Source organism: Chanos chanos, chromosome 2, assembly GCF_902362185.1.
Source record: "Chanos chanos chromosome 2, fChaCha1.1, whole genome shotgun sequence".
Classification (NCBI taxonomy): Eukaryota; Metazoa; Chordata; class Actinopteri; order Gonorynchiformes; family Chanidae; genus Chanos; species Chanos chanos.
The window spans coordinates 57,176,791-57,203,616 of NC_044496.1; the positions used below are offsets into that span (position 1 = coordinate 57,176,791).

At 45.6% G+C, this 26,826-nt stretch overlaps 1 protein-coding gene across 10 annotated transcripts in view; it reads left to right on the plus strand.

The window, feature by feature from the left end:
• The window catches only part of nlgn3a (neuroligin 3a), an 83,466-nt gene that overhangs the window by 21,194 nt on the left and 35,446 nt on the right, over nt 1–26,826 (plus strand). For all 10 annotated transcript variants that reach the window (XM_030764635.1, XM_030764634.1, XM_030764636.1 and 7 more), the window contains one exon: nt 21,256–21,441. In XM_030764635.1, the coding sequence (XP_030620495.1) occupies nt 21,256–21,441 (186 nt within the window). The remainder of the gene's footprint in view (nt 1–21,255; nt 21,442–26,826) is intronic.

Sequence of the window (26,826 nt, forward strand, 5' to 3'; positions counted from 1 at the left end):
GTATAGTATACATATCACGTGTATACATATATATAGCGTGTGTGTGTGTGTGTGTGTATACATTATTCAGTGCAAGCTGCAGTGAAATTATCTGTAAACAGCATCCAATCACATTGCAGCCTGGGAAGAATTGTTCTTTGGTGTTTAAAAAACAGAAAAGCAGAGAGGAGAGTTATAAACATGATTGGCAGTGAGTGGGACCTTGGATCTCCGGAGGTTTTTCTCTCTCTCTCTCTCTTTCTTTTTTTTCTCTCTCTCTCTCTCTCTCTCTGGTCTAATCAGCGCTTGCTTTAGAGGAACCCTTAGAGTGTACACACTCATGCCACTTCTCCTCCATTTTATAATGGCGCTGGTATTGACTGTCAGCGGCAGGTGTGCGGCAAAATGGTGAAAACGCTGAAATTACGGCAGGCGTTTGTTTCACTTTTCTTTTTTTTTTTTTAACGTTTCCTCATAAACATTTAAATAAGGCGGAGGAGAGGGAGGGCGAGTTTCCGCCCGCTTTCGCACAGGCCACAAAAGCCAGAGACACGCTGGCATTTGGATAAATTCATTCAAATGAAGGCCAGAACAAAAACATTTATTCATCCTGTGAATGCGAGAGAGAGTGGGGGATTGGAACACACCGTTCCACTGTGTCTTACTGATGCTCTCCCATTGAAAATCCAAACCATGAGCAGAACCATTCATTTGGATGCTTAATACCAATCCGCAAGTGGATCAGACTCGTTCATTTGGATGCCTAGAACCAAACCGCTATCGTTTCCACTGCGATATCAATTATTTATGTGTGTGGGTTCTCAGTGAAGCTGGTGCTGATCTCTTATGACTGGTGATGATTAACAAATAGTCCAGACTCTCAATACAGTGACACTGAAAGAATGATGAATTGTCAGGGAAGAGCTTTGTGTTCAAAGAGTGAGTCTGTTTGTTGTCTGGATGTGTGCGACATTAGTCCAGCCAGAAACAGGCATCTGTGTGTGTGTGTGTGTGTGTGTGTGTGTGTGTGTGTGTGACTGCGTGTGTGTTTTCTCCCCATTTTTAATCAAAGTGGTAAGAGCTGAAAATTGGGCTCATTACAATTGTTTTGATTGCATTTTAATCATATCAGATTTGCTCTCGACCCTCTGAGAATACACAGCATTTCACTTCCAGTTGTTTTGGCTGAATCTGGCCTGTACAGTACCATCCTCGAATATCCGTCCTGTGTAATGTGGCAATTAGACTGAATAAGAGAAATTGCACGCCAGACTTAGAGCTCACAGTCGTCAGATGAAAATGTGTCTTTACAGAGGGGAAGCGTTAGGCTTTCAGTGTGGTTTTAAAGAAAAAAAGAAAGAAAGAATCAAAGCATACTCATCAGCGACTCTAATTATCTGGGCCAAGGACTTAAGGTGCGACAGACTCACAACGCGCCGCTTAACCAGAGGTGGCTGTTGAACGCGGCTAAATGCTGTCGAGTTTACGCGAAAATGACAATGACTCGGCTGCATTCTTTTTTTCAGCGAGCGAATGCCTCTTTTGTTCAGCACAAACTCCGCGTTACTGTTAAAAAAAAAAAAATGAAAAGAAAGAAAGAAAGAAAGAAAGAAAGAAAGAAAGAAAGAAAGACATTTCAAAAATGGATTGTTTTTCAATTCATTTATTGTTTATTTGATGTTTTAGATTTTATTCAGAGTCGAAATAAAACCTTGAAAGTGTGTTTGTAGGTTAAACAGCTGTTGATTGAAACCAAAGAAAAGGAGAATTAGCAGGACATGAAAGCCGCAGGAGGAAACAAGCCTTTACTGTATCAACGCAAAAATAAACTCAGTGAAAGCGTCCCATTTTGTTTGATTAACATAATCACAAGGGCTCAACATTTAACCTTGAGCCACAAAGTAGGACCAGCAGCCCAGTCTGTAAACCGTATTTGTCTATGAGTCCAGTGTGTGAGGCTGTATTTGTCTCTGAGTTTGTTCTATGAGGCTGTATTTGTCTATGAGTCCAGTCTATGGGTCTGTATTTGTCTCTGAGTTCGGTCTATGAGGCTGTATTCGTCTATGAGTCCAGTCTATGAGGATGTATTTGTCTATGAGTCCAGTGTGTGAGGCTGTATTTGTCTCTGAGTTTGTTCTATGAGGCTGTATTTGTCTCTGAGTTCGGTCTATGAGGCTGTATTTGTCTCTGAGTTCGGTCTATGAGGCTGTATTTGTCTCTGAGTTCGGTCTATGAGGCTGTATTTGTCTCTGAGTTCGGTCTATGAGGCTGTATTTGTCTATGAGTCCAGTCTATGGGGCTGTATTTGTCTCTGAGTTTGGTCTATGAGGCTGTATTCGTCTATGAGTCCAGTCTATGAGGATGTATTTGTCTATGAATCCAGTCTCTGAGGCTGTATTTGTCTCTGAGTTTGGCCTATGAGGCTGTATTTGTCTCTGAGTTCGGTCTATGAGGCTGTATTCGTCTATGAGTCCAGTCTATGAGGCTGTATTTGTCTCTGAGTTTGGCCTATGAGGCTGTATTTGTCTCTGAGTTCGGTCTATGAGGCTGTATTCGTCTATGAGTCTTGTCTATGATGCTGTATTCATCTATGAGTCCAGTCTATGAGGCTGTATTTGTCTCTGAGTTCGGTCTATGAAGCTGTATTCGTCTATGAGTCCAGTCTATGTGGCTGTATTCGTCTATGAGTCCAGTTCATACTCTGTATTCGTCTTTGAGGCTGTGAGGTGGAGCTTACCAAAGCACTACAAAGGTCCTCCATGATGTCTAAAAACAAAAAGGACTGTAAGAGCCTGTAAATAAGTGTTACAAAAATTGAAAAAATTAAACATGAAATAAATCAACACAATCGCTAGAGGTATTTGGTTATAAATTCATGATTTTTTGTTTGGTCATCTGCTAACAAATTAGTTTAGCCACAGGCAAATGTTTTTTTTTTTTAAATGTCTTTTCAACCTTGATTTCTTCCCCCTTGGCATAAAAAAACCTCTTGTTTACAGCTACAGCTTGTCTTATGATTTATAGCTTCTTTTTATGTGGGTCTTTTTATTTTACATTTACGTTTTCACCATAACGCCCCAACTGCCAACTGTAACCCGTTTTTTTGTGGGGTTTTTTTTTTTTGTTTGTTTTTCGTTCTGGTATATTTCTCCTCGTGCACACACACACGCACACACAGACACACACACACACACACACACACACACACAGGAGTTGGCAAATGGAGGAACAGTTTATCAGACAAATGCAAAAGCATCCGTTCATACAAAGGCGCTATATATGATCATGAAGCCTAAAGGCAAAATGTTTGGCGACGTAGAACGTGGAAAAAAAAAACAAAAAACAAAGCGTCATTTCAGTCCTTTTGTCCTCCTGCCTGTCTGTCCCCAGCGTGGGGAGAAAGAGGGTGTCTCAGTCATCAGGTGTGTTTTGTGCTGAAAATGATCGTTTGGGGGGGGCTGGGTGGGGGGCGCTAGATTGGCTCAGCGGCAAACTCTTGCAGCTCGTCTTGTCGGGAGATTAATCACACTTTGGCCTGACAGAGGGACCAAGGTCAGCAGTCCCGGCACGCGTGTGGGAGTGGAGATCCGCCACACGGCGCCGTTTGAGATGAGGAAGGTGGGAGTGGAAGATGAGGGAAAGAGGGCTGAGGTGGGCACCGTTAAGAGCCAACGTGGGAGTGAGATCCACTCAGTCACTCTCTGTGCCTCAACAAGAGAGAAATTCAAAACCAGAAGAAGAAGAAGGGGGAAAAAAAAGCACAGAGTAGGTGTTGTAATTATTCAGATGGTAGAGCAGAGAGCGTGGTGTGTGTGTGTGTGTGTGTGTGTGTGTGTGTGTGTCTGCAGCAGGCTTCAGGGCTGTGTTTGACGATTGTAAGGCTTTGTTATATATATAAAACAAACAAATCCAGAAGGACCTCCAGAGCATCTGACAAAAAGAGTATGCGACCTCTGGAAACACGAGACAAGACAACTGAGGAGAGAAATGGACTTTGTGTGTTTGTTTTCTGTGATGTCGTAGTTAAGCTAATGATATTCACGCTACATACACACTACTGCTCTTCTTAAACCGTGCGGACTGGATGAATCTGTATTTCGTTAGGGAAAAAAATATTTAGTTGTGAGACATAGGGTGAAGTAAGACATTAAGCAGCAATGCCCTTGTAGCTGGGAGCAGCACTTATTGCTGTGTATTTAAACTGATGTGTGTTTGGACGGAGGCCATTTTTGGCACCTCTATCTTAGAAACAGTCATCTGTGGATCTGATCTCCAGTAGAATCTACAGAGAGAGAGAGAGAGAGAGAGAGAGGGAGAGAAAGAGAGTCGGCGAGGGAGAGGGAGAGGAAAGGGGGAGAGAGAGATAGAAGGAGGAGGAGAGGATAAGAGACAGGAAGAGAAAGAGAGAGAGAAGGAGAGAGAGAGAGAGAGAGAGAAAGAGAGTCGGAGAGGGAGAGGACGGGGGAGAGAGAGATAGAAGGAGGAGGAGAGGATAAGAGACAGGAAGAGAAAGAGAGAGAGAAGGAGAGAAAGAGAGAGAGAGGGAGAGAGAGAGAGAGAGAGAGAGAGAGAGAGAGAGAGAGAGAGAGAGAAGGAGAGGAAGCTCACCGGGGCTTATGTCCCTGAGGTGGTGAAAAGTTCAGGGGAACTTTAGTAAATATCAGTGTGGGTTGGGCTAAGCCCCAAAACACCAGCGGCTGCCGTTCGCTCATGAATTATAGCAGGGAAAAGTGTTGATATATTAGAATGCTTTGTTTGACAACAGTGGCTGGAGGTGTTCTTTGACATTCTCTCTGAGGGACTGCCTGTCAGACACTATTCCCCTGGAGTTCTCCTGCTATTAGTCTCATCTAAGTACGGCACTTCCTGCGCGTTAATACCTTAGCCCTGTCTCTTCACAATAAATTGTTGCGGTTTGGGGAGATAATGGATGAATCCGTCTCAAATAATCATTCACACGTTTCCCTTTCAAACAAGGAAGATGTGAAAGATGAGTGCATTCATTTGGTTTTCATTTGGCTGTGTTATCAGTCAGCGTTGACAGCGAGAGGAAGGCTCATTAGGATAAATGCCTGCTTCCTGTGGAAAGCCAACGGCGCCACACACACACACACACACACACACACACACACACACACAGGGGCTTTGTCACATACAAGCAGAGGCAGCTGTGGAAGATGGGATGGCGTGTGACTGTATCGGCATTTGGGTCACATGATCCACGACTACTCCGTGACCCTTGTCCTTTGTGCGGTGTTGCTGAATGCTGGTGCCGTGAGCTTCCCCATTAACCCCGCGATCTGTTAGCCGTTTGAAGCATAAGGCTAATTCAGAACTCCCGTTGGAATAATGTCAAAGAAGCATTGTAGAATCTGTTCATCCTTCAGACCTTCAATATTCCAAAGAAATGAACAGCTAGTCTGTTGTTCTTGTTGTTCTTGTTGTTTATTGCTTGTGTTGTTGTTTTTGTTGTTGTTGTTGTCGTCGTTGTTGTTGTTTTTAATTTATTGAGCACTTGTCATCTCTGTTGGGGTTTGCACACAAACTCATTTCTGCAAGCGCAGGGCTGGCCTATTGATTATTAGCGTGCTGGTGATTAAATTAAATAAATGAAAAAAGAAGCGGTAAAAAGGGGGTGAGAAAACTGCAGAGCAGCAGCTGGTCAGTCCGCTGTGATACGTCTGAGGCTCTGGACCTTTGTGATAAGGAAAGCGTGTGAGAGCGAGACCAGTGGACCAGCGGAGTTTTATGCACATGTACAAGTCACACAACGGTATGTTTCCGTGATCTTTACGGTGTCATTTGAAAAGTCCTGGACTTTTCTCATGGCCATGTTTACTGTAATATTATTTATTTGTTTGTTTGTTTGTTTGTTTGTTTGTTTGTTTTTGGTTGTGTCCTGGGTTTTACTCCCTCTCTCGTAGCTTTTGTTATCATTAGCTAAAGCCGCCACTGTTTCGCTCTTAGCCAATCAGTGCGCCGTGCTCAGTCAGCAGTCTCAGACAATAGCCGTAATCCACCGTCTCCCCCAGACGGGCACCGACCCCCCCCCCCCCCCCCCCCATCCCCAATTCCTCCTGACTGCGCACATGCAGAAATGAGATTATTATAATTGAACCCCGTTGCCAAAAACCATGACAGTGGGATGACTTTTGTGTTATGTGTTTGGGTTTTTTTACATAAACAGAGGCTAGTGAAGGGGACCAGTTAGAGAGAAGATACCAGTTCTCTAAGAGAATCATTCATCATTTCAAACAGAGCATCGCAAACCACCACTGCCTTTATTATAAACGGTCAAACTACAAATACACTGTTTTTCCTGTTTGTATGTTTGTCTCTTTTTGTTTGTTTTGCGTTTGGCTGGTGTTTATGGTGGTAGACTTGGTGTTTTTCTCTGAATCAATTGAACAAATTGGCATGATATTTGATGCCCTCTGCTCTCCAATGATTGCAGCAGCATCAGGGCTTGGCCAAGTCCAACTAGCTCCAATAGAATTCCAATCGCTCAGGGAGAATGTTTGTTCTGCTGGAGAGTCCTTCAGCAAGTAGGCAAGGGCACACAGCTCAATAACTCAATTTTTAACAATTAGCCCCAGACATTTCTCCACAAATAAATAAATAAACAAATACATAAATAAGTATATACCCCAGACACATCAGCCTGGAGTGCATAATATTTCTGAGGTGTAAGGACTGCCCTTTTCAGCACGCCTCACACAAACATACAATCAAGAAATCACAATGAACAGGTAGCAATTTCCAGGTAGCATGTGTTAATATGAGTGTGGCATATTCATACTCAGCGTATAGAGTGATAATTTGGTTATTAATAGTTCCAATCTGCAGCATACGTTCACAGTCCTGCTCTTACGGAGGAGTCTGGGATTGTGGAGTTTAATTTGACAATGAGATGTTTTTCTTTTCACCTACACTTTAACACAGCAATTCCCTGCTGGCATGCTGCATAATTCACACAAATTAGATCAGATAATTCATAATTCAGAATGCATGCACTGTTAATACACACACACACACACACGCATGCACTATACAGCACATGCTCACACACACACACACACACACACACACACACGTGTGCGTGTGTGTGCATGTGTGTGTGTTCCATAATGATTACATAGCTAGAGCAGGTGCATAATAAAACTAATCTGTTAATGTATACACTGCGAGGGCCCAGTTTAAAAGCCTCCCATTGCCCTGGTGTTTACATGGCTATGGGCCTGCCTGCACTGACACCGTCCCAGCTAACAGGAGCATGACCTTGGGCCGTGTTTGACCTCACTGCACCCGCCGAGTCCGCTGTTATTAGATTGCCTGTATAAAATAAGAGAGAGACAGAGACAGAGAGAGAGGGGGGGGGGAGAGAAAGAGGAGAGAGAGAAAAGCCATGCAGCCTATTGTGTTTCAGTTTCATCCTCGGTGAACTTTGGGAGAGGAAAACAAACAGCACTGTCTGGAGGCATTTGGCTCTCTGTGTGGTCTCGCAGATAAAGAGCTCGCAGTGATGAGGAGAAAGGAAAAAAAAAAAAAAGGAAAGAAACATAGCGGGAGCCCCACCCTAGCGATGGAGGAAATCCTCCTCCCGTGGGCTTTGGACAGCCGCAGATACAGAAAAAAAGGCCAGGGTGAAAAGCCCTGGAGAAAGCCAGGCTATTAAACAATTAAAAAGAGGAGTTTCTGGGTCAGCGGATCAAGTCCATCCCTAAGATATCACTCCGTGATAGTTTAGGTAAGATGGCGAGGCAAGTCATCTCCTTGATACTTATTGTACCTGATGTGGGGATTTTGCTCTACTTAGACGGTGCCCGCCGACGGCAACGGAGATGCTGGCTTTAAAAGTTGCATGGGTTGCCGTGCCGTGTTACGTGTAGCTGAATAGGAAAGTCAAACTTTGTGATGAATAAGTCAGCCAGGCTTAATAAAATATATAGGGCAGTTCGTGCAGTCTCGTAGTCAAAGGGTCAGGAGTCTGCTGAGTTCAGAGAGTGAAAATAAAAGGCTGAGTAGGCACAAAACACAATTACACTAACTATCTCTGATCCTATTATAGCGCGGTTATGAAAAACCATTTAAAGGATGGGATGAAACACAGGGATGTCGGGAAAGACATACCTGAAAACGAGCGAAGGTGACGGAAGACGTCTGTGGCCCTGATGACACAGACGGGTTAGTTTTGGCAGAGAACATCAGTTTGTCAATGTACTGTTTGTCTGTTTGAGTCTATAGAAAGCCTTCTGCAGTATTGATTTATTCCTGTGTTCTCTGGCCAGGTGTGGTTTCCAACTCAGATGGTGTTTGTTTCCATCTGAGTTATAACTAATGCCACTCTGCAAGCAAGCTGTGTCTTTTTTTGGTTTTTTTTACAGAGTAGAAAAAGAGATGAGTTTTCTGGTTGAGGGTGGTGTTTTTTTCCTTTGACAAGTAGGGCCTGTGGTGAGTACTGAATCAGCCATTTTGGTTACTGTTTGATATAAGAAACTGAAAATAATACTGTGGAGAGAGTACAAGCAGGACCGTTTTAATGAAAGTCTGGGTGTCATTTTAAACTGATGTTGGTAGTTCTGGTCACCATTGGGTTCGTGAAAAGTATCTACTTGTCCAGTTTGATTACGTGGACCTGCAAAAAGCTAAATCAAACAATTTAACAGATTTTACAACAACATCCATTTTCTAGACTTTGTGTCTGAAGTTTTTTGGCTTTGTTCTTGGGTTTTGTCTTTTTGTTTTTCTTTCTGTTTTTTCTGAATTTGGTTGGAAAAAATGGTGTGCTGATTTTGGGTGAGACTCTGGAAAGAAGCAGTGTAAGAGTGAGAGATTTATCTCAGTGAAAATGGTTTGGCACGTGCTTTACGTTGATGAGCTGGAACTGTGCTCATATTTAATATGGAAACTGGACTTCAAAGTCCTCTCTCTGAACAAAAATTTCAGTGACTACAAATGGAGCCTCTGTTTCACTTCATAGTGTGTTAACTGTGACCGTTCGGTGGAGAGAGCATGGATATAGAGGACACAGAATGGTTTAAATGGTTTGAGATCATGAAAGGTGTGTTTTTAAGTTATGCCTGACATGAAGTAGGGATCTTTTTGTTTTTGTTTTGCTGTTTCTTTTGTTTTGTTTTGTTTTGTTTTTGGGCTTCGGTCTGGTCCACTCATGGCAAAAGGTGATCAAGCAAATCCAGAATTTTAATAGCAACCTTGCAAATTAGCCCTGAAGCAGCCACACTCTACGCTAATGTATATCTGGGCAGGGAGCTGCCTCATTAAATTAAATAATGAATGAATCCAGCCATAATTATGAAACTGCTCACAAGCGGGACTAATTCTACTCATGGTTTAATTAGAGCAGACGCCTGCCACTCAAAAGCCCTGTTCCACTTCTGTGGCATGTCAGCCGTAGAAACTACAGTTCTGAGATAAGGTTACGATTGGGAATTCTGCCAGGTTGTACCACAATCCACAGCCCGGGCTCAGGATCTTGGCCAAATCCGTCCGGTTTCAATCACGGAGGAGCCAGGAATGCCAGGGCCTTGCTCCAATTTGCCAACCCCAATCAGGGAGTGTCGCACCTGCTGTCTGTGTAGAAACGAAACAGAGACACAACGCGCTGGAAAACCAAACAGCCGCAAGGTCACGCCGGAATATCATCACGGCCCTTTCGTCGCCCGAGCGCGGAGATCTCGGAATAATGAGGCCGTTCCCTTTCGTCCTCACCAGCGCTCTGAACTCGGAGGAACAGCAGATCGCTGTCAAAGCAGCGGGCTCTCAGCAGAACACAGCTGAGGAATAAAAGACGTGACATCTACATGGAGATGAAGAGAGAGACGCCAGATCAGAGAGAGAGAGGAGAGAATTATTCCCTCCCAACAAAACCCTCCTCAGACCCGGGCCCTGACAGCAGAGGCCGAGAAAAGTCCAGACCTCGCAGACAGAAAGTGCCGGTAAATTGGTTGGAGCTGGAAGTGCCCGGTGCTTGAAAGGCCTCATTTAAATGTAATGGGTTTAAGGGACGGTTTCGCCTTCAGCTTGCGTCTTTTCGCTCTCTGGACCGGCTTGATCTCGTAACATTTGAACTCTAGGAGCCAAAAACCGTGGTGGTTTAAACGAGGGTTCGTTCGCTTCAATAAAAGGCTGATTATAAAGAAAAAAAGAGAGCGATAAAAACCTCTCTAGAGAGGAAACCGAAGAGATTTAATGGGGATTGGACCAAATTACAGGACTGACAAGCTCACTGATTCCCTGGACGGTAGTTGTCGTGTAATAAAGTAAGAAATGTCCTTGGAAAGCGAGTATTTAATACCAGCTCCCCCACTTGATCAGACGGATCCAGCTGAGAATACTGTGGAGACCCTCCCTGGGACATAGGTCACGTTAGAGCAGAGTGACAATATCACCCTCACAGACATCCCATCTATTTTTGCTTTGTCAGCATGCGCTTAAACCACAGTCATCGTCTTTAATTGTATTACCTGCGGAGCTTGGCTGAGCTTTATTCATTTATTGAAGAGGGAGGGGAAGAAACGCTAGGATGGGCTCTTATGGGCAAACTGTGTGCGTGCTCTCTCGAAAGCGAATCTACGCTGAGTTGAATTAAGTCTGCTTGACAGTAGCAAACGCCCTGGTGTTCCGCAGTTGCAAAAGCAGTCGTCCGCCCCTTCAAGCTTCATTATGAGATTTCGGAAGAGAATTACGTGTGGCACAGAAATAAAAAACTTGAATTCTGTATCGCCCGAAAGAAAAGTTTTTCGCTTCCTCCCCTCCGTGGAAAACCTCTTGAAATCAGTCATTTCCACCTAGAGTGAAAGCATTCGCAAATCACACTTAACACAACAGTGCTGTTGAGCCTTGCCAAATGAGGCTCAGCAAACAGACTCACACAAACAAGATATTTAAGTCACTTAAAGTATATGAGCTCGGGTGGAATAGCCCTGCCAATAGTTACACGGTCGATACGGCTGGCCAATCAGAGGAGAGGCTTTTGCGGGGAACGCAGCCCTGGGTTTGACCTGGCTCATCGCGAGCGTGTCTCTTTGGCTTGACCAGGTCTTTCAGGTGTGCGATGTGTCCGCTCGGCCAGCCAATCGGCAGCGTGAAACAAAACCACGGTGACATTTTCTCTGACGGCAGGTCCTGTGGGGGAAGGTTTTGCTGCTGAACTGTCAGACAGATTTCTGTGAGATGTGGAGGGGAATACAGCCAAGCAAACAGGACTCTGGCATAGTCTTGCGTTACCAGGCAGAAGAGCCAAGCTCTCAGAGTGGTCTCCGGGGAATTCACAAGGCAGAGATGAAACAGAAAGAGAGATCTAACCTTTTTTTTTTTTTCTAAGAGAACAGAGTTCTTTAGAGTCGACAGATTGAAAAGGAGCCACAAAGGGGGGGGAGGGGGGAGGGGCGAGGGGGGGGGGTGGGGTGGGCAAAGAAACAAGCTAGTCGTCTCAATTGCACATTTGCAGTGACTCTCAATGGAAATAATGTTTTAGTGTCAGCTAAGACTGAGGAAAGCCAAGTAAATGTTCCTTGTCAGAGTGTTTCTCTCTGTACTCTACACAAAGAATTTACATCACGGATTTTGACGACACCACCCATATTTCTGCGGGATGTTGTCACAGTCTGCAATATTACAGAGATATTTTTGTTGTTGTTGTTGTTGTTGTTGTTGCTGTAGAACATGATTAGGACTCTCCAGTATGCATCTGTGTCATACACTCCAACAATACAGTGTTACATCATATGTTTTTTTCTAATTTAACAATTGCATGATTCAGAGCGGAAAGGTTTCGTAACTGAGTCTGCTGGGCTGATGGTCTGGTTTTCATTGGCTTTTAAAGAATTCAAGTGGCTTTAGTCTGATCTTGTGAGCCTAGCCCAGATTCAGTAATGCATCGATACAGTGGAGTACCTACCCTATAGCCAGCGCTGAGCCCCTTCCGATTATTAAACCAGATTAAAAGCTATGTGAGGTTAGCTCCGAGCGCTACGTTAAGGCCGTCTTCAGATCCTCGTCGGGGAGAAGGTCAGATCCCACGGTTCAGCGTCTGTCCCGCGCGAGCAGACCCATCTCCAGCCGTTCCACTGTGTTCGGCGAGAAAAAGGCACGTTTTACGTTGAAATACTGCAGCGATGCAAAGGCAGAGGCTTCAGTCCACAGAGAGCATTGTGTTTAAACCGTGCTCTCCGCTGTTTACAGCGTTTTAACCATTTCCTCAGGACAGTTCCCCCGTAGCATGTGCCTCATTAGCTCTGCTGCACATCAGGGAAAACAGGGGGAACTTAATTCAGTAACTCCAATATAATATAAAACTCTCTTACTCTTATAATACAAAAATATTGTCTTATAATTCCTCATTTATCAGTCACTTTAAATTAACCATCTGTGTTTTGAGAAGATATTTTTCAGTTACTCAGTAAGAAGTCATTTTATTCGTTGTTCATGTGCAAATGAGTAGTGCTGGTGAGTGATGAGATGATGAATGTTTCCCAGAACATTGACACTCAGTAGCAGGTCCAAAAATCCTGCTTGCGCATAATATCCTGCAGAGCTGTATGACTGTTTGTCACCACCTCCATTTGACTTTGAGGAATGAAATTAATTAAACACGTAAACGAAATAACCAACGGCTTTGGATGTGTTTCGATCTGTTGGGATTCTCCTCAAGTAGCTCAGTCATGGGGCAGAGAGAGAGAGACAGACAAAAAGAGAGAGAAAGACAGATAGGGGGGAGAGAGAGAGACGGGCCTTGTGGGGAGACTGATATGCTTCGTAAGGAGAAGTGTGGTAGAAGACGGCCAAGTGCAGAGTCATTAATGGAGAATGATTAATTCAAGAGGCAATTCCTGCGGATCACTGCACCCGCTTAGAAAACACCGCTGTCACATTGGTTTGGGATAGGACGTGTTGGGCTCCTCGACCTGAAAAGAGAGAGAGTGAGACAGTGTGTATGCGCGAGTGGGGGTGTATGTGTGTGTGTGTATGTTTGTGTGTGTGTGTGTGTGTGTGTGTGTATTCGCTTGCCTAACCTACCTAGAGGAGAGGGGTGGGGTGGGGAGGGGGCAGCGGTGATGGTGCTGTAGGGAACTAATTGAAATGAGAGGCGATGTGCAAGTCTCCGCCAACATCGCCGGGCCATTCGTCAGGATGACATCACCGCACTCACACCCCATCCATCTCGGCGTGGCGGCCCGAACGCGCACTCCTCTACATGATTAATATCCAAAGCCAGCCTCCCCACACCGGTGTTCCCACGGCGTTCAAACACAGCACCGCGCTGGGAGGCGGGCTACTCTCTAATCTCCTCCTGCCGGACGCGGGGGGGGGGGGCAGAGAGAAAGTTAACGTGAGTGCCGCGCCCCGCACGGGATGCTTCTGGGCCCAGGTAACGCAGAGCCTGCAGAGTGAACCAGCGGCAGCGGCAGCGGCTGGAAGAGGGCGTCTGGTGCCGCAGATCGCGGGGAAGGAGTGAGGAGGGGGACAGAGAGAAACAGGGGAGCAATCAGAAAAACGAGACAACCCGCGGAAGCTGCCAGAAAGGATCTGCCTCATGTCTCCACTGAACTTAGATCGTTAAATAAAAGACAAAGAAAATGAAGGGATGAAAAGGGAAATTTTGAAAAAAAAATACAGAAAGAAAGCAGGCAGTCGCATCCAGCACAACACACACACACTCGCGCGCGCACACACACACACTGAGCTGCCTCAGCGCAGTATCTTTTGCAAACTTCTGAGGTAAGATAACTCCGAAGTTGCTCATTACCACAAAATGAGATTGCTGCTCCCACCTGAGATCCGGAGGAATGATGCTTTGAAGATGCTCTAAATTACGACCCTCACACACCCATTCCCTTCTCTGATTTACTTTGATAAGTCCCTCTTCTGATCTATGAACAACCTTTCTCTCTCTCTCTCTCTCTCCCTCTCTCTCTCTCTCTCTCTCCCTCTCTCTCTCTCTCTCACTTTGTCTCTCTCTCTCCATCTTTTGCTCTCTCCCACTCATTCTCTGATTCTCTCTGTCTCTCTCTCTCTCTCTCCCTCTCTCTCTCTCTCTCTCTCTCTCCCTCCCTCTCTCTCTCTCTCTCTCTCTCTCTCTGAGCCTGAGAGAGAGAGAAAGCCAGGTTTATCCCTCTGGTGCAGAACGTCACTTAGGGTAAAAGCATTTTCATGTCTTTGAGGAGCCCAGGAGTCTCCCCACTCCTGTTACACCCCTGCCAACACTCCCAACACGGTGGGATTGATTGAGGTGTGTGGGTGCCTGTTTGTGTGTGTGTGTGTATGTGTGTGTGTGTGTGTGTGCCTGTATCAGGGACATTCTGTGTAAACTGTTCTTTTTTCATTTGTTCCCGTGGTAATGGAAAGGTGGGACCTTTCGAGCGTGGCTGGCCAATCAGGGGAAGGCGTGGTGTAATCAGATTGAGAGTGTGCTGTCATGGATAGCCCGCTCGGCAGCTGTCCTCACACACCCTGCTCCACTCCACTGAAACACTGACCTCACTGTCACAAACCTCCTCTGAGAGACCAGCGTCAGTCCGGAGTTTTCCACAGCTACGTACTTTAGCCTGTTGACAATGAGCTTTTTTTTTTGTGTTGTGCTGTGCTGTGCTTCACATCGCGGCATTTGTTCCTGTACTGAGATGGTTCAGGGAACACACTAAATTGTGTGTATAACATATCAGAAACAAACCTCCACTGTGTGCGAGAATATCTTCCCGAATTTTGGCCAAATGCTCTCCAGTTCATACATGAATTAAGTTGAAAACTTAATTCAGATTCCAAGAACAGGATACCCCCCCCCCCCCACACACACACACACACACACGCACACTTACTTCCGAGACAAAGCCAGTACTGACATCGTAATGACCCCTGCACTGACATCTGGGATGTTCCGAATGTAAATGCCCGCAAGTCTCATTTATAATCCAGGAAATCCGTAATCTGGGAAGTTTCAATGCTGATCACAAAGACACTGACCTAATATCGCCTTTTATCATCAGACATTAGTCAGACGTAATATTTCAAATTATCCACTTTAATGTCACGCGTCGTTACGATGATGTGCGTCATCATTTTAGTGAAGCATAACGAAAACAAAGCGATGTGTTGTGGCGTGACCCCAGCAGGACGGTCAGGAAGTGCTCGGTGGACTTTTAGAGTTAAACTCTCTCATTCTCTCTCATCATCTCCACTGAATCTCCAGGTTCTCATTTGCCAAGCGTTCTCTGTGGTTTCCCACGGCGCTCTGCATTAGCGTTAGACTATAAAGCATCTTTCATTAGTCTGTATGACAATACTTGATGGAATGGCTCTTTAATATGTTTATAACATTCTTCTCTCTTTTTTTTTGCGTGTTCTCTCTTTTTTTTGAAGAAGAAGAAGAAGAAGAAGAAAAGTCGCATTCAACAATGACAGCACAACTTGTTTGTTTTCAAAATTTATGGCCAAAGTCTCTTCTTTTAGCTTTTTTTTCCTCTCCACCGGAAACGAGGGAGAAGCAGAGGGGAGTGAATGGAGCTCAGTGTTCAGAGAGCCTTAAAAAAAAAAAAAAAAAAAAAAAAAGAAGAAGATTCTCTGTTTCAGCCAGTCCACATTCCTCAGCCCTGTTACTGAGTGAGGAGTTGGGGGCAAAACTGAGAAGTGGACAGTGATACAAACATAGCAGTCATCTTCATTTAGAGGCATGCACTTCTCTCCTCTCCAAACACAACCCTTTTCTCTCTCTCTTTTTTATGGAGACGCAGGGTTTTTGGCCTGAGACCTGGAGGTGGGAAAAGGATGGGAAGTGTGTGTGTGTGTGTGTGTGTGTGTGTGTGTGTGTGTGTGACAGAGAGAGAGAGAGAGAGCGAGAGAGAGAGTGAGAGAGAGAGTGAGAGAGAGAGAAAGAGAGAGAGATGGAGAAAGAGAGAGAGAGAAAGAGAGAGAGAGACAGAGAGAGACAGAGAGATGGAGAGAGAGAGAGAGAGAGAGAAAGAGAGAGAGAGAGATAAAGAGTATTTGTGGGAATTTTGGGAAAGATGAGGATACAGGGATGTCCTCCGCTTTGGAAGTCTGACACACTGGCTCTTTATGTCAACCCCTCCCTCTCATCCACTCCAGAGCACCCCCCCCCCCCCCCACCCCACATTCAGCCCTGGGGGGGTGGGGGGGCTCTGGGGGAAGTTGGCGCTCTTTTGTTGTGCAGGGGATTTTTGTGTGAGTCTGTCAAGGCTGGGATTCTATGGCTCTTTTCTTTCCCGGGGGTTTGGGAGAGAAGAAGGGGCCCTTGCTGGATGGATGGGGGGGGTGGGGGGACACACTGACGGCCTTGTTAGCTGGCACCCACAGTGAGGGCAGAGAGAGAGAGAGACAGAAAGACAGAGAGAGCGAGGGAGACTCTCAGAGGGCCAGTAATGCAGCTTCAGTCAATGCGTCATCATCCATGATCTCTCTCTCTCCATCTTCTTCCCTGACATTTTGTTGAAACTATAATTATATAATATCAATATCAATTATATCAGTATATCACACGATTAAGCCCACCACTGCTCTAGAGAGAGAGAGAGAGAGAGAGAGAGAGAAAAATGAAGGGCCAGACTAATTTACTCTGTTATTGTCTACATGTGTGAGTTTACTGCAACATGGCAAACACATGAGTCAGTTATAATCAGTGTGTTCTTATCCAGGTGAGGAGAAAGGAAATATTGTCCTCTGTGTTCCCGTCTTATTCGGACTCGTATGGAAAACGGCAGCGTTCGGAGCGTTCAGAAAATCCACACGTTATCGCCTGTGGCTCCCACGATTGCTGCGGTCTCTGCATTCTGCGAAAATTGTTATTGCAATGATTTCACATTTATGAAAAAAGGTTTTTCAGGGGGTCTGGTTTCTTGGTGATGCTCCAAGCACCTGTAAGCAACTCACACATAATAATAATAATGTTCGGTAAACAAGCGCTGCCCTACCTGCTTGGAAATGCATGAAATACTCAAATGAGTATAAATATTCATGTATTCAAATGAAGCCTTAAACGTGTGTGTCTCTGACGGCCTGTCCGGACGCCACCGTGACTGAGCGCGGAGACGGCTTTAGGGACGGACGGGCGGGCGACGCCCGATGCCCAGAGGGCACGGCGGGGCAGGAGGGAAGGTGAGGAAGAATCCTGTCGTGGTTTTTTTGGGTGGTTTTTTTTGTTTGTTTTTTGTAACGCGTGTGTGTTTCTGCCCTCGGCGGCAGTACTGCACTGGCCTGACTTTGACCCGTTCAATACCATCATAGCGAAGAAGCAGGAGTGATCAATTTCTCACGTACGGCATATTCATCTCCAACACGGCCCCACAACCGGAACAACACACCCAAATCAAAGGGCTTCTCCCAGCAGTGGGCCAGGCAGAGAGAGGATGGAGTGATGGAGTGGGAGAGTGTTCCTACACGCTGATATAGATAGAGTAATCTAATCTCTCCTTCATCAGGGCTGTGATTTTCAGCTGGGCTGACACTGTGAGAGGCTGTTTGCTCTAGACTCGGGGAAATGCGTATGGAGATGGCTGCATAGATCATTAGATTTGACAAATGAGTCAGATTGCTGCTGTTTCATTATGGTCAGACCAACTGGACAGAGCAATATCACAGTAAACATTTTTAACAACAACAACTCAGTGTAGTTCTTTTAGAGCTCTTATGCATGGTTATCTCTCTCTCTCTCTCTCTCTCTCTCTCTCTCTCTCTCTCTCTCTCTTTCTCTCTCTCTCTCTCTCTGTGGTTGTGTGTGTGTGCATCCCAGTTTGTGTGTGTGTGTTTGTGTCTGTGGCTGTGTGTGTGTGTGTTCAATGGAGGAATCTAGCATACAAGTGTGTGTGTGTGTGTGTGTGTGTGTGTGCATTTGTGTGTGTGTGTGTGTGTGTATGTGTGTGTGTTTGTGTCTGTGTGTGTGACTCAGCTAAGAGCTGCTATCTGTAGTTTGTGAGTGAATCCTGATGCAGTGAGAGTGAGGGGAGGTGTGCAGGTCTTCTCAGCTTTTTGACTCGATTGCAAAACTTCCACTCCCAGTAAACACGGTGACCACAGTGCTATGGAAATCAGCAATAGCCATGCATGAAAACAATTACAGCGCTATCTTAATTGCTTTCTAAAGAAAACACTTACTGCCTCCTTTGCAATTAATTTGCATCCACAAGCCAGGCAGAGTGTGTTTTTAAAATGTAGCCTGTAGGATGCATGCTCTCATGTGATTTGTACAATGCACAGAACTCATGCTCACATTGTTGTCCATATCCTCATGCCGTGGAAAGCTCATAGCCCATTCTTTATAACAACAAAGCCGCTACTAATATTTTTCCCTAAATAATATTGTTCCTTTCTCTAAAGTCCTGTTTTATGGCTTTCTGTTCTTACATTGGGTGGAAACACAGCCGTCCACTGTGTTCTGAGCCGTCTGCTGTGTTCTGACCCATCCCTCTGCTCTCTGTACTGAAGCTCAGCGTCATGTGTGCTCCTGCTGTCCTTCTCATTCACACGAACTGGGGGAGACGTCGAAGGCATTTTATTAGGAAACGCCGCATTCAGTTCACATGGATGAGATTTGTCTGTTACCTGTGTTATTTGGTTCCGGTCTGGTTCCGGGTCTCATTCGGCCCAGCCGGGAGCGCTCTGTAGGGGCCGTGCGCGTGCAGCGTCTGCCCGTGGCCCCTGGACGCGCACGAGCCGCTACGTTTTTCTTACACGCTGCTACGCTCGTCTTACGCGCGAACATCAGAGGCATGAAAAGACTGAGTCTTTTCTGTGACCCCACCCCCACCCTCGCCATGGTTCTGATTCTGACCGCTCTGTCATCCTGAGGGAGCTCTGAAGGAGACCATCTGCTGATTCATTTGTCTTCTGCTCCGCTTCCTTTAGCCGTGTGACTCCACTATCAATAATCACACACTGCCCTTCCACAAAGACTGTTTGTGTGTGTGTGTGTGTGTTTGTGTGTGTGTGTGTGAGTGTGTACGTGTGGGTGGAGTGTGTGTATGAGAGGGAGAGACAGAGAGTGTGTGTGTGTGTGTGTGTGTGAGTGTGTGTGTGCATAATACGTACAGGGTCGAGCAGTTTGTGTACACGTGTTTGTAACTGTATGTGGGAGTGCAAATCTGTGTGTGTGTGTGTGTGTGTGTGTGTGTGTGTGTATGTGTGTGTGTGTGTGTGGAGAGGGAGTGTAATATGTTCAGGGCCATGAACATAAACTGTTTGTATATGCCATGTTTTGAATCCAAGCATGTTTTTTTATTTTCTGCAGACAAGTTTGTGTAGCTTAAATACGAATAATCATGAAACATATCAGCCAACGCACGGCTGTAAACAGCACAGCTCTGTCACTGTTGTTCTTGCTTATGTTTACGACCCAAATCGATTTCAGCTGCTCTCTGACTGCTCTTCAGCTCCTCATGAGAGAGAGCAGGAATTTTAGTCGCTATGAATAAAACTGAGACAAATGGAAGATTTCTCGGCCGATCAGCATACTTCTGCCTGTGGCACATGATGCCAGACATCAAAGCGGGACATGTCTCCATATGTTTTACAACTATTTTAGAGTAAATTACATTTATTTCCAATGTTTGACTGTTTCAGATTACCAGAGAGCTGGCACGAGAGAGAGTCTGTGTCAGTTCGAAGTGACATTATGAAATGAAATGCAAAAGAAAAAAACAAAAAAAAACCCCACTGTGGATGCCCTTGAGAAGAACGGTTTTATAATTTTATTTTTGAATCTTAACATTTTGCTTCCTTGCTTGAGGAATTGTTTCAAAAGGCAAACACTATTTGATATGCTAATTAATTGCACGCTGTTTAATTGATTTGCTCCTGGTGAAAGCGGATAGAGGGAACGGGACAGTACGCCATGTCAACCCCGCAAACAGAAAGCAGCTCTCTTTTTTCCTCCCTCTCTCTCTCTCTCTCTCTCTCTCTCTCCTGTCAGAAACAGGAGCATTCCATACATTTCCTCTGCTGTCAGTCGTCAGTCGACACCGCGCTGAGGCATTTGACGGGCGTGGACTCCACAGAGGGGACAGCATGCATTTGATCTAGGAATAAGACTCATATTACTCATCATTTGTGTGTCCCTCGCCGGCAGAGACGTGTTCACTCACACGCACTCACACACACTCAGAGATGGTACACACACTCATACATAACACACATCCGTGCACTCAGACACACACACACACACACACACACGCACTCACACACACTCAGAGATGGTACACACACTCATACATAACACACATCCGTGCACTCTAACACTCATACATAACGCACATCTGTGCGCTCACACACACACACACACACACACACACACACATGCCTGCACGCAGGAGCGGTGAGATGAGTTAACAGCAGCCCTCCCTGCAATTGTGGGCGTTCCCAGGAGATGCTGGGTTGTCAAAGCCTAACCACCCGATGTCAGAGCAGTGAAAGGGAGCAATTCAGACACAGCATTTGACCTCTGTGGATTAGGAAATAAATTCCCCCTCCCCATTACTAATAATGGCTCCCCCGGGAGGTGACATGCAGATCAATGTTGTTATAAATGTCTTCTGATTTGTGCCCTGCTCATCTGCTCTGAGAGTGGGTCTACCCTCACACACTCAGCCGCTAATTGTTTTCACTTTTACTACTCCCGTTCATTCACCTCCTCTTCCTCCTCAGCAATAGATAGATAGATAGATAGATAGATAGATGAACAGACAGACAGACAGACAGACAGACAGACAGACAGACAGATAGATAGATAGATCGATAGACAGATAGATGAACATACAGACAGACAGACAGACAGACAGACAGACAGATAGATAGATAGATAGATAGATAGATGTCTCTTTTGTGATTACTTCTGTGTATTGTTTGTACCTTTGTGTCAATAGTCTAGACCAACCAAACCTGATCATTTGGTTTGGTCTTAGATTGATCTCTCATAGCATGATGTCCTGCGCTGTAGTGCTTTTGAGATATGACTTTTGTGGGGGGGGTTTGTGGGGGTTTTTTTCACACTTCTGTGCTGCTCTAAACACAGTGTGGCTTTTAAGTTCACTCACTCACTCACTAACACTACTCTTGTGAAGTATATGTCTCCTATGGAGGAATGTTAATAATAGATACAATGGCATAAGTTTGTCATGTAAGTGTGCAGCACAGGATTCTGGATTATTCACGATCATTTCAGACATCTCTGTATCCTCGCTGCGTCCTATGCCATCTCTGTTCTGTCTCGAACTCTCAGCGCTGACTGTGCCTGGTGCCTCTGTCTTGCAGGGTTCCTGAGCACAGGCGACCAGGCTGCAAAGGGCAACTACGGACTCTTGGATCAGATTCAGGCACTACGGTGGATCAGCGAGAACATTGGCTACTTCGGGGGCGACTCCAACCGCATCACGGTTTTCGGATCGGGCATCGGGGCGTCTTGCGTCAGCTTACTCACCCTGTCCCATCATTCCGAAGGTAGGCACACCCGCTTAAGATCTTTCTAGAAGGTCGTGATTTCATGACGGTATCATCTCCTCCCAGAACAAACCGATTTATAGTTGGAGAAGGTACTACAGGCACATGTTTGAGCGTTTAGAACCGACACCAGAGATGGCTGTCAAACTTTGCATGTGTAAGGCAAGGATATCTCTCTTTCAGATTGAAATAGTGGACTGAGTTTGCTTATGGGATATTAATTCTTAATGGACTTTGTTTGGATGATGTGGATGTTTGAGCGTGTGTGTGTATGGATGAGCAGTTTTTTGGCATCTGATATCTGGCCTTGCCGTTATTCTATATAAAACCCTGTCAAAGCGCTTTTAGCTGATGATATCAAGCGTGATGAAGCTTCCTCTGGCTGACACTTGGGAGCAGACTGTGAAAATTAACACATGTTGTTATGTATTTATGCTCCCATAAACCACTTGGCTCTCTCTCTCTCTCTCTCTCTCTCTCTCTCTCTCTCTCTTGCTGGCCCCAGAAGGTTCTAGTCATCATGACTGTAGGTTAAGACCATCGTTGAATCAAATGTAAATTTGGACTCTCAGGAGAGAACATACAGACATAGACACACAGTTACTGGAAAATGGGAGGGGATTTTTTTTTTCTTCACCTTTAGGATTTCCTTAAAAGTCACTTACCTGCTCAACTTCATTGTCAGTAGAATATTCCAAAGGCCAAATGTCAGGTGGTTTATAACAATGGGTTTGCAGTGGCTAGGGTGGCTAACACAGTTATGTTTCGATGCAATGCATTTTTATTAGACGCTGCTTTTTTTCTCCTTCCCTTTCTCCTTTCTTCTTAAATGCAATAAAAGCGCAGGTGGCCCATATTACTCACTATTAGAGTCTGAAACAGTCCTAATATTCTGCCGTTATGCTGCTTTGCACATCAGCACTTGACCCTTCTTCACCGAACGCCGCTCTAAAAGCCCACAGACCGAGTCATGGTCCTCCCAGGACAGTATATGTGTCTGGTCTATCTTTATTAAGACATCAACTTGGGCCGGGTTTATATATATATATATACATACATACATACATACATACATACATATGCATATATGCAACGGGGTCATTTCAACAGTACCGCTTTGATTCTTATTACAAGGGATTTTGAGCATTCACACTCTCCAATTTGCATCAAAGTGTTACTAATTGCCTTGATTTCCTTCGATGAATGATGACTTGCTTTTGGATTGAATTCCCACCATAAATGCATTTTTTATTCCTGCTCCATAATGCCACGCTTCACGTAGCGTGTTATTACGCTGCCACAGCGAGCAGCTCTCTCTCCCTCTCCGTAAATTGGATATTACTGATTCCGATATTTCTCCTGAATGGAAATGTATGCCCTGCTTGGTTTTGATGAGATAAAAAAAAAAAAAAAAGGACCCCGTAAACCACTAAGAACCTTGAAAATTGAAACAGGAAACCCTGTATCACGAGGAAAAAAAGAAGAAGAAGAAAAAAAAAGGAGTTCTGTCGGAGTGTGTTACCAATATCAATCAGACATGGACACAGTATTCGTCAGAGCTGCCATTTGAGCCGTCATCTAAAGGAGTGAAGTGAAGTGGCGTGAAGAGAAAGGCGGCTGAGGCGAGAGGAATGCAGAGTGGGTGTGATCTATAGCGTGCATTATGGGCTGTTTAAAAAGCACCACGGCGGTAGAGATGTAGCCTGGCCTCTCCCGGGCTGCAGTCAGTTATATCCTCGTCTCTGAATTCCAGCCTTATCGCCCTCATTGTCATTTCCAACACGGATGACGGCGGTCTGAAAAAAAACCGAAACGGAGAAGGATCTCAGAGAGAGCGCGCAATACACTGTCTGCAAAAAAACGTGTGGAGATGTCTGGAGATTTTCGCTTTTTAGACACGTGGATAAGTGGAGCTTTGATCCTGAAACAGTTTTGTCATCATCTGATTAAATACTGAGTCAAGTTTGGAGGTGACTGTCATTTTTTTTTTTGTTTTTTTTGATGGAAATATACGGACGGGACTTTTAAACCCGGCCCAAATCCGCTGTCTTATTTCCCAAACACCCAGACCCAGGGTCAGTCATTTCCTGCCACACCCCCACAGAGGGGCAGAGGGTGTGATGGGGAGCGTGAGGGCGGAGCAGTTTTTTTTTTTACGGAGTGTGCGCGCGGTGTCTTTTGGTGTTAATGAGGCCACAGTGACCTGGATCCTCCCGACTGTCTGGCACCGCGACGCGAGCGCCCCCGCCGGACCGGCCCAGCGGTGGGCCCGTCTGGGCGTGCGGCGGGGCGCGGTCCGGGGCCGCATCCATCACCCCGCCCACCGGGCCCCCACGCTGCGGCGCAGATTACGCACCCCCCTGGCTCCGTCCTTCCCCTGTCATCAGCTCGGAGGGCAGTCATCTGTTTCTCGGCTTTGATGCCGTGGGAGTGAGTGTGCGGAGAGTGCAGAGGGTCGGCGTGAGACCTCTTCTCCCTCTGTGAAGTCGCAGTCGGGACAGCCAAACAGCCCTGCCGCGTGTGGGGGGGTGATCTAGCGGCACATCTGAGAGGAGACGTGGAGTAGAGACCGTCATTAAAGCTGAGGCTCGGTCCGGTGGAGAGCCGGTTCTGACCGGCCCCGTAATGGGTCCTGGCGTTTCCTTCCTCTGTTCCCATCTCAGATTCAGCAGGCTGTGGTCCTAAATAAACAAACAAACAAATAAATAAATAAATGAAAATGCAGAGCTTGTGAAGTAAAGGCATCAGGCAGTCTGCTGTGGTATTATCTGTAAAGAATGAGGTTTTACTCTAATTGAACGTGCATATTTGGCCTCTTTCTCTTCTTCTCTCCTGATAATCATTATGAGGAGGAAGAAGAGATGGCCCCATAAAGCATTGCTGGAATATTAAATGGTTGGTTCAGATTCACGTGTTTGGGTGGTGGGATGTGTGTGTGTGTGTGTATGTGTGTGTGTGTGTGTGTGTGTGTGTGTGTGTGCGTGTGTGTGTGTGAGCGTGTGTGTGTGTGTGTGTGTGTGTGTGTGTGCGTGTTTGTGTGTGTGTGTGTATGTGTGTGTGTGTTTGTGTGCGCGAGTGCGTGTGTGTGTGTGTGTGTGTGTGTGTGTGTGTGACTGTGTGCGTGTGCGTGTGTGTGTGTGTGTGTGTGTGTGACTGTGTGCGTGTGCGTGTGCGTGTGTGTGTGTGTGTGTGTTTTCTTGTGCGTGAGTGTGTGTGTGTGTGTGTGTTTGTGTGTGTTTGTGTGTGTGTGTATGTGTGTGTGTGTGTGTGTGTGCGCGTGTGTGTGTGTGTGTTTTTTTGTGCGTGAGTGTGTGTGCGTGCGCGCGTGTGTGTGTGTGTATCTGTGGAGGGGGGGCGGGGGGGTATACCAGCGGTGTCGGTGAAGGTCGTTCCTTATTTTTTTCTGTTCCTGTAACTAATCAGCCTAAAAGCTCTCCTTCCGCCCATGTGCTTCCCTTTTAATGGAACGCGGCATACATTAGAGACCAGGCTACGGACAGGCCTTCCCCTGCCCATGTCAGCTTTCATTTTTATTAAGACTTCTGGGTTATTGAGGACCATAAACGTGCATGCTAAATTGTGCGGTTTTATTAGGTGGATGCTTTGTGAAACCAGGCACCACCGCTGTTCCTCCTGGCTACAAAACCATGAATGAGAGAATGAACCAGAGCTGGATTTAAAATGCCGGTATCTTATTGGAGGGAGCGTTGGGGTGTGGGGGGTGGTGGGTGGTGGTGGTGATGGGGGGGGGGGGGTGAAATCCCTATTTAAGTAAAGACCACGGCATTAAAGAGGCATGCCAATAATATCCGAGATACAGTAAAACAGAAAAAGCAGCATCAGGGGTGAGGTTATGGTCAGAATGAGTAACGCCCCAATAACACCCCAAATACCCACACACACACACGCACACACAGAGACATACACACGCACACACAGAGACATACACACAAACATGCACACACACACACCAACACACATACACACACACACGCACACACACACACACACACGCATACACGACAAGCGGAAAAGGCTTTCCAACATCACTCTAGATTACCTGCTGACTGTCAGAGATGAAGATTTGATCAGAGATATGAGATGTGGGAGTGAATCCTTACGAGCTCTGATTGGCTGCGGCGCCGTGGTAGGAGGGTCTGAATCATAACAGCTGTGGAGCGGAGCCCCTCCCTCGGTTTACGGCAGTAATATGTCCGGCATGGCTCTCGAATAAGGCCATTGGCTTTTAGTGCATTGAAAGCACTTAGCTGCTCCCTCTGTGAGCGGGCTGGGCATCTCCCTGACATTCCTCTCCGCCACATATCACACGACTCAGACGTTTTTACACGACGCCCGCAATCACGGCCGCTGCTCCCTCACCAGGAGTCACCCTCCTCTCTGTCTGCTGGAACTCAGAGATGAGGCATCGATTTTTTTTTTTTTTTTTTAGAGCTTCATTTGATTTTTTTTTTTTTTCTTTTTTATTTGACTGAGCCATAGCTTTGTCCTAGTCAGTGACTGAATCGGTCTATCAATAAATGTCATGGTAACACACACATCATTTGATTTGAAAAATAACTGCCACTCATCAGAAACTAGAATCGTTACATACCTTCAGCGTTTCGGGGAATTTAATTGGGTTTATTTGGAATTTAAGCTCAGGGAGGGGGGCGGGACTACACCTGAATCTTTGCTCATCTGTGCTGCGTCCAAAACCGCATACTAACGTACTAAATAGTACATCAAAACAGTACGCCACCATTAGTAGTACGTCCAAATACATAGTATGCATAGAGTAGTATGTGAATAGTACCCAGATGACATACTACTTCCGTTGGAAAAATGAAGTATGCGAGCAGTGGACACTTTTCAATCCCATAAGGCCATATGGAAAAAAGGGGCGTTTCTGACGCGGTCATTTGTGACTGAGAAGATTTTCAAGTGTAAGGGACAACCACTGTACAGGTCTTAAGAAGCTGTGTTAAAATGACTAAACATATTTGTCTATGTGTAAATAAATAGTTGTCAGGAATCTTTTAAACGTTCCGTAAACGTTATTTAAATGTTAGAAGTCTTAGTATAAACAAAAGAGAGGAAAATTTCCGTAAGTAACATGTTGGGTTTTGAAATGTACAGCTGTGTCTGTTTACAGGCAGTCGTCATTAAACCGCGATTATAAAGCTCACGTGCAAAAATGTGGCGCAATTTGATTATTTCACTAGTGCGTCCAAATTCTAGCGTACTTTCTGTCTACAATCCTTTAGTGCGTACTGCTGCAGTACATACTTCAATGCAACATTAGTGTGCAGTATGTAGTATGTGGTTTTGGACACAGCTCTGGTCTTTTTATACCTGTATATGTACACACCCTCTTCTCATCTGCCC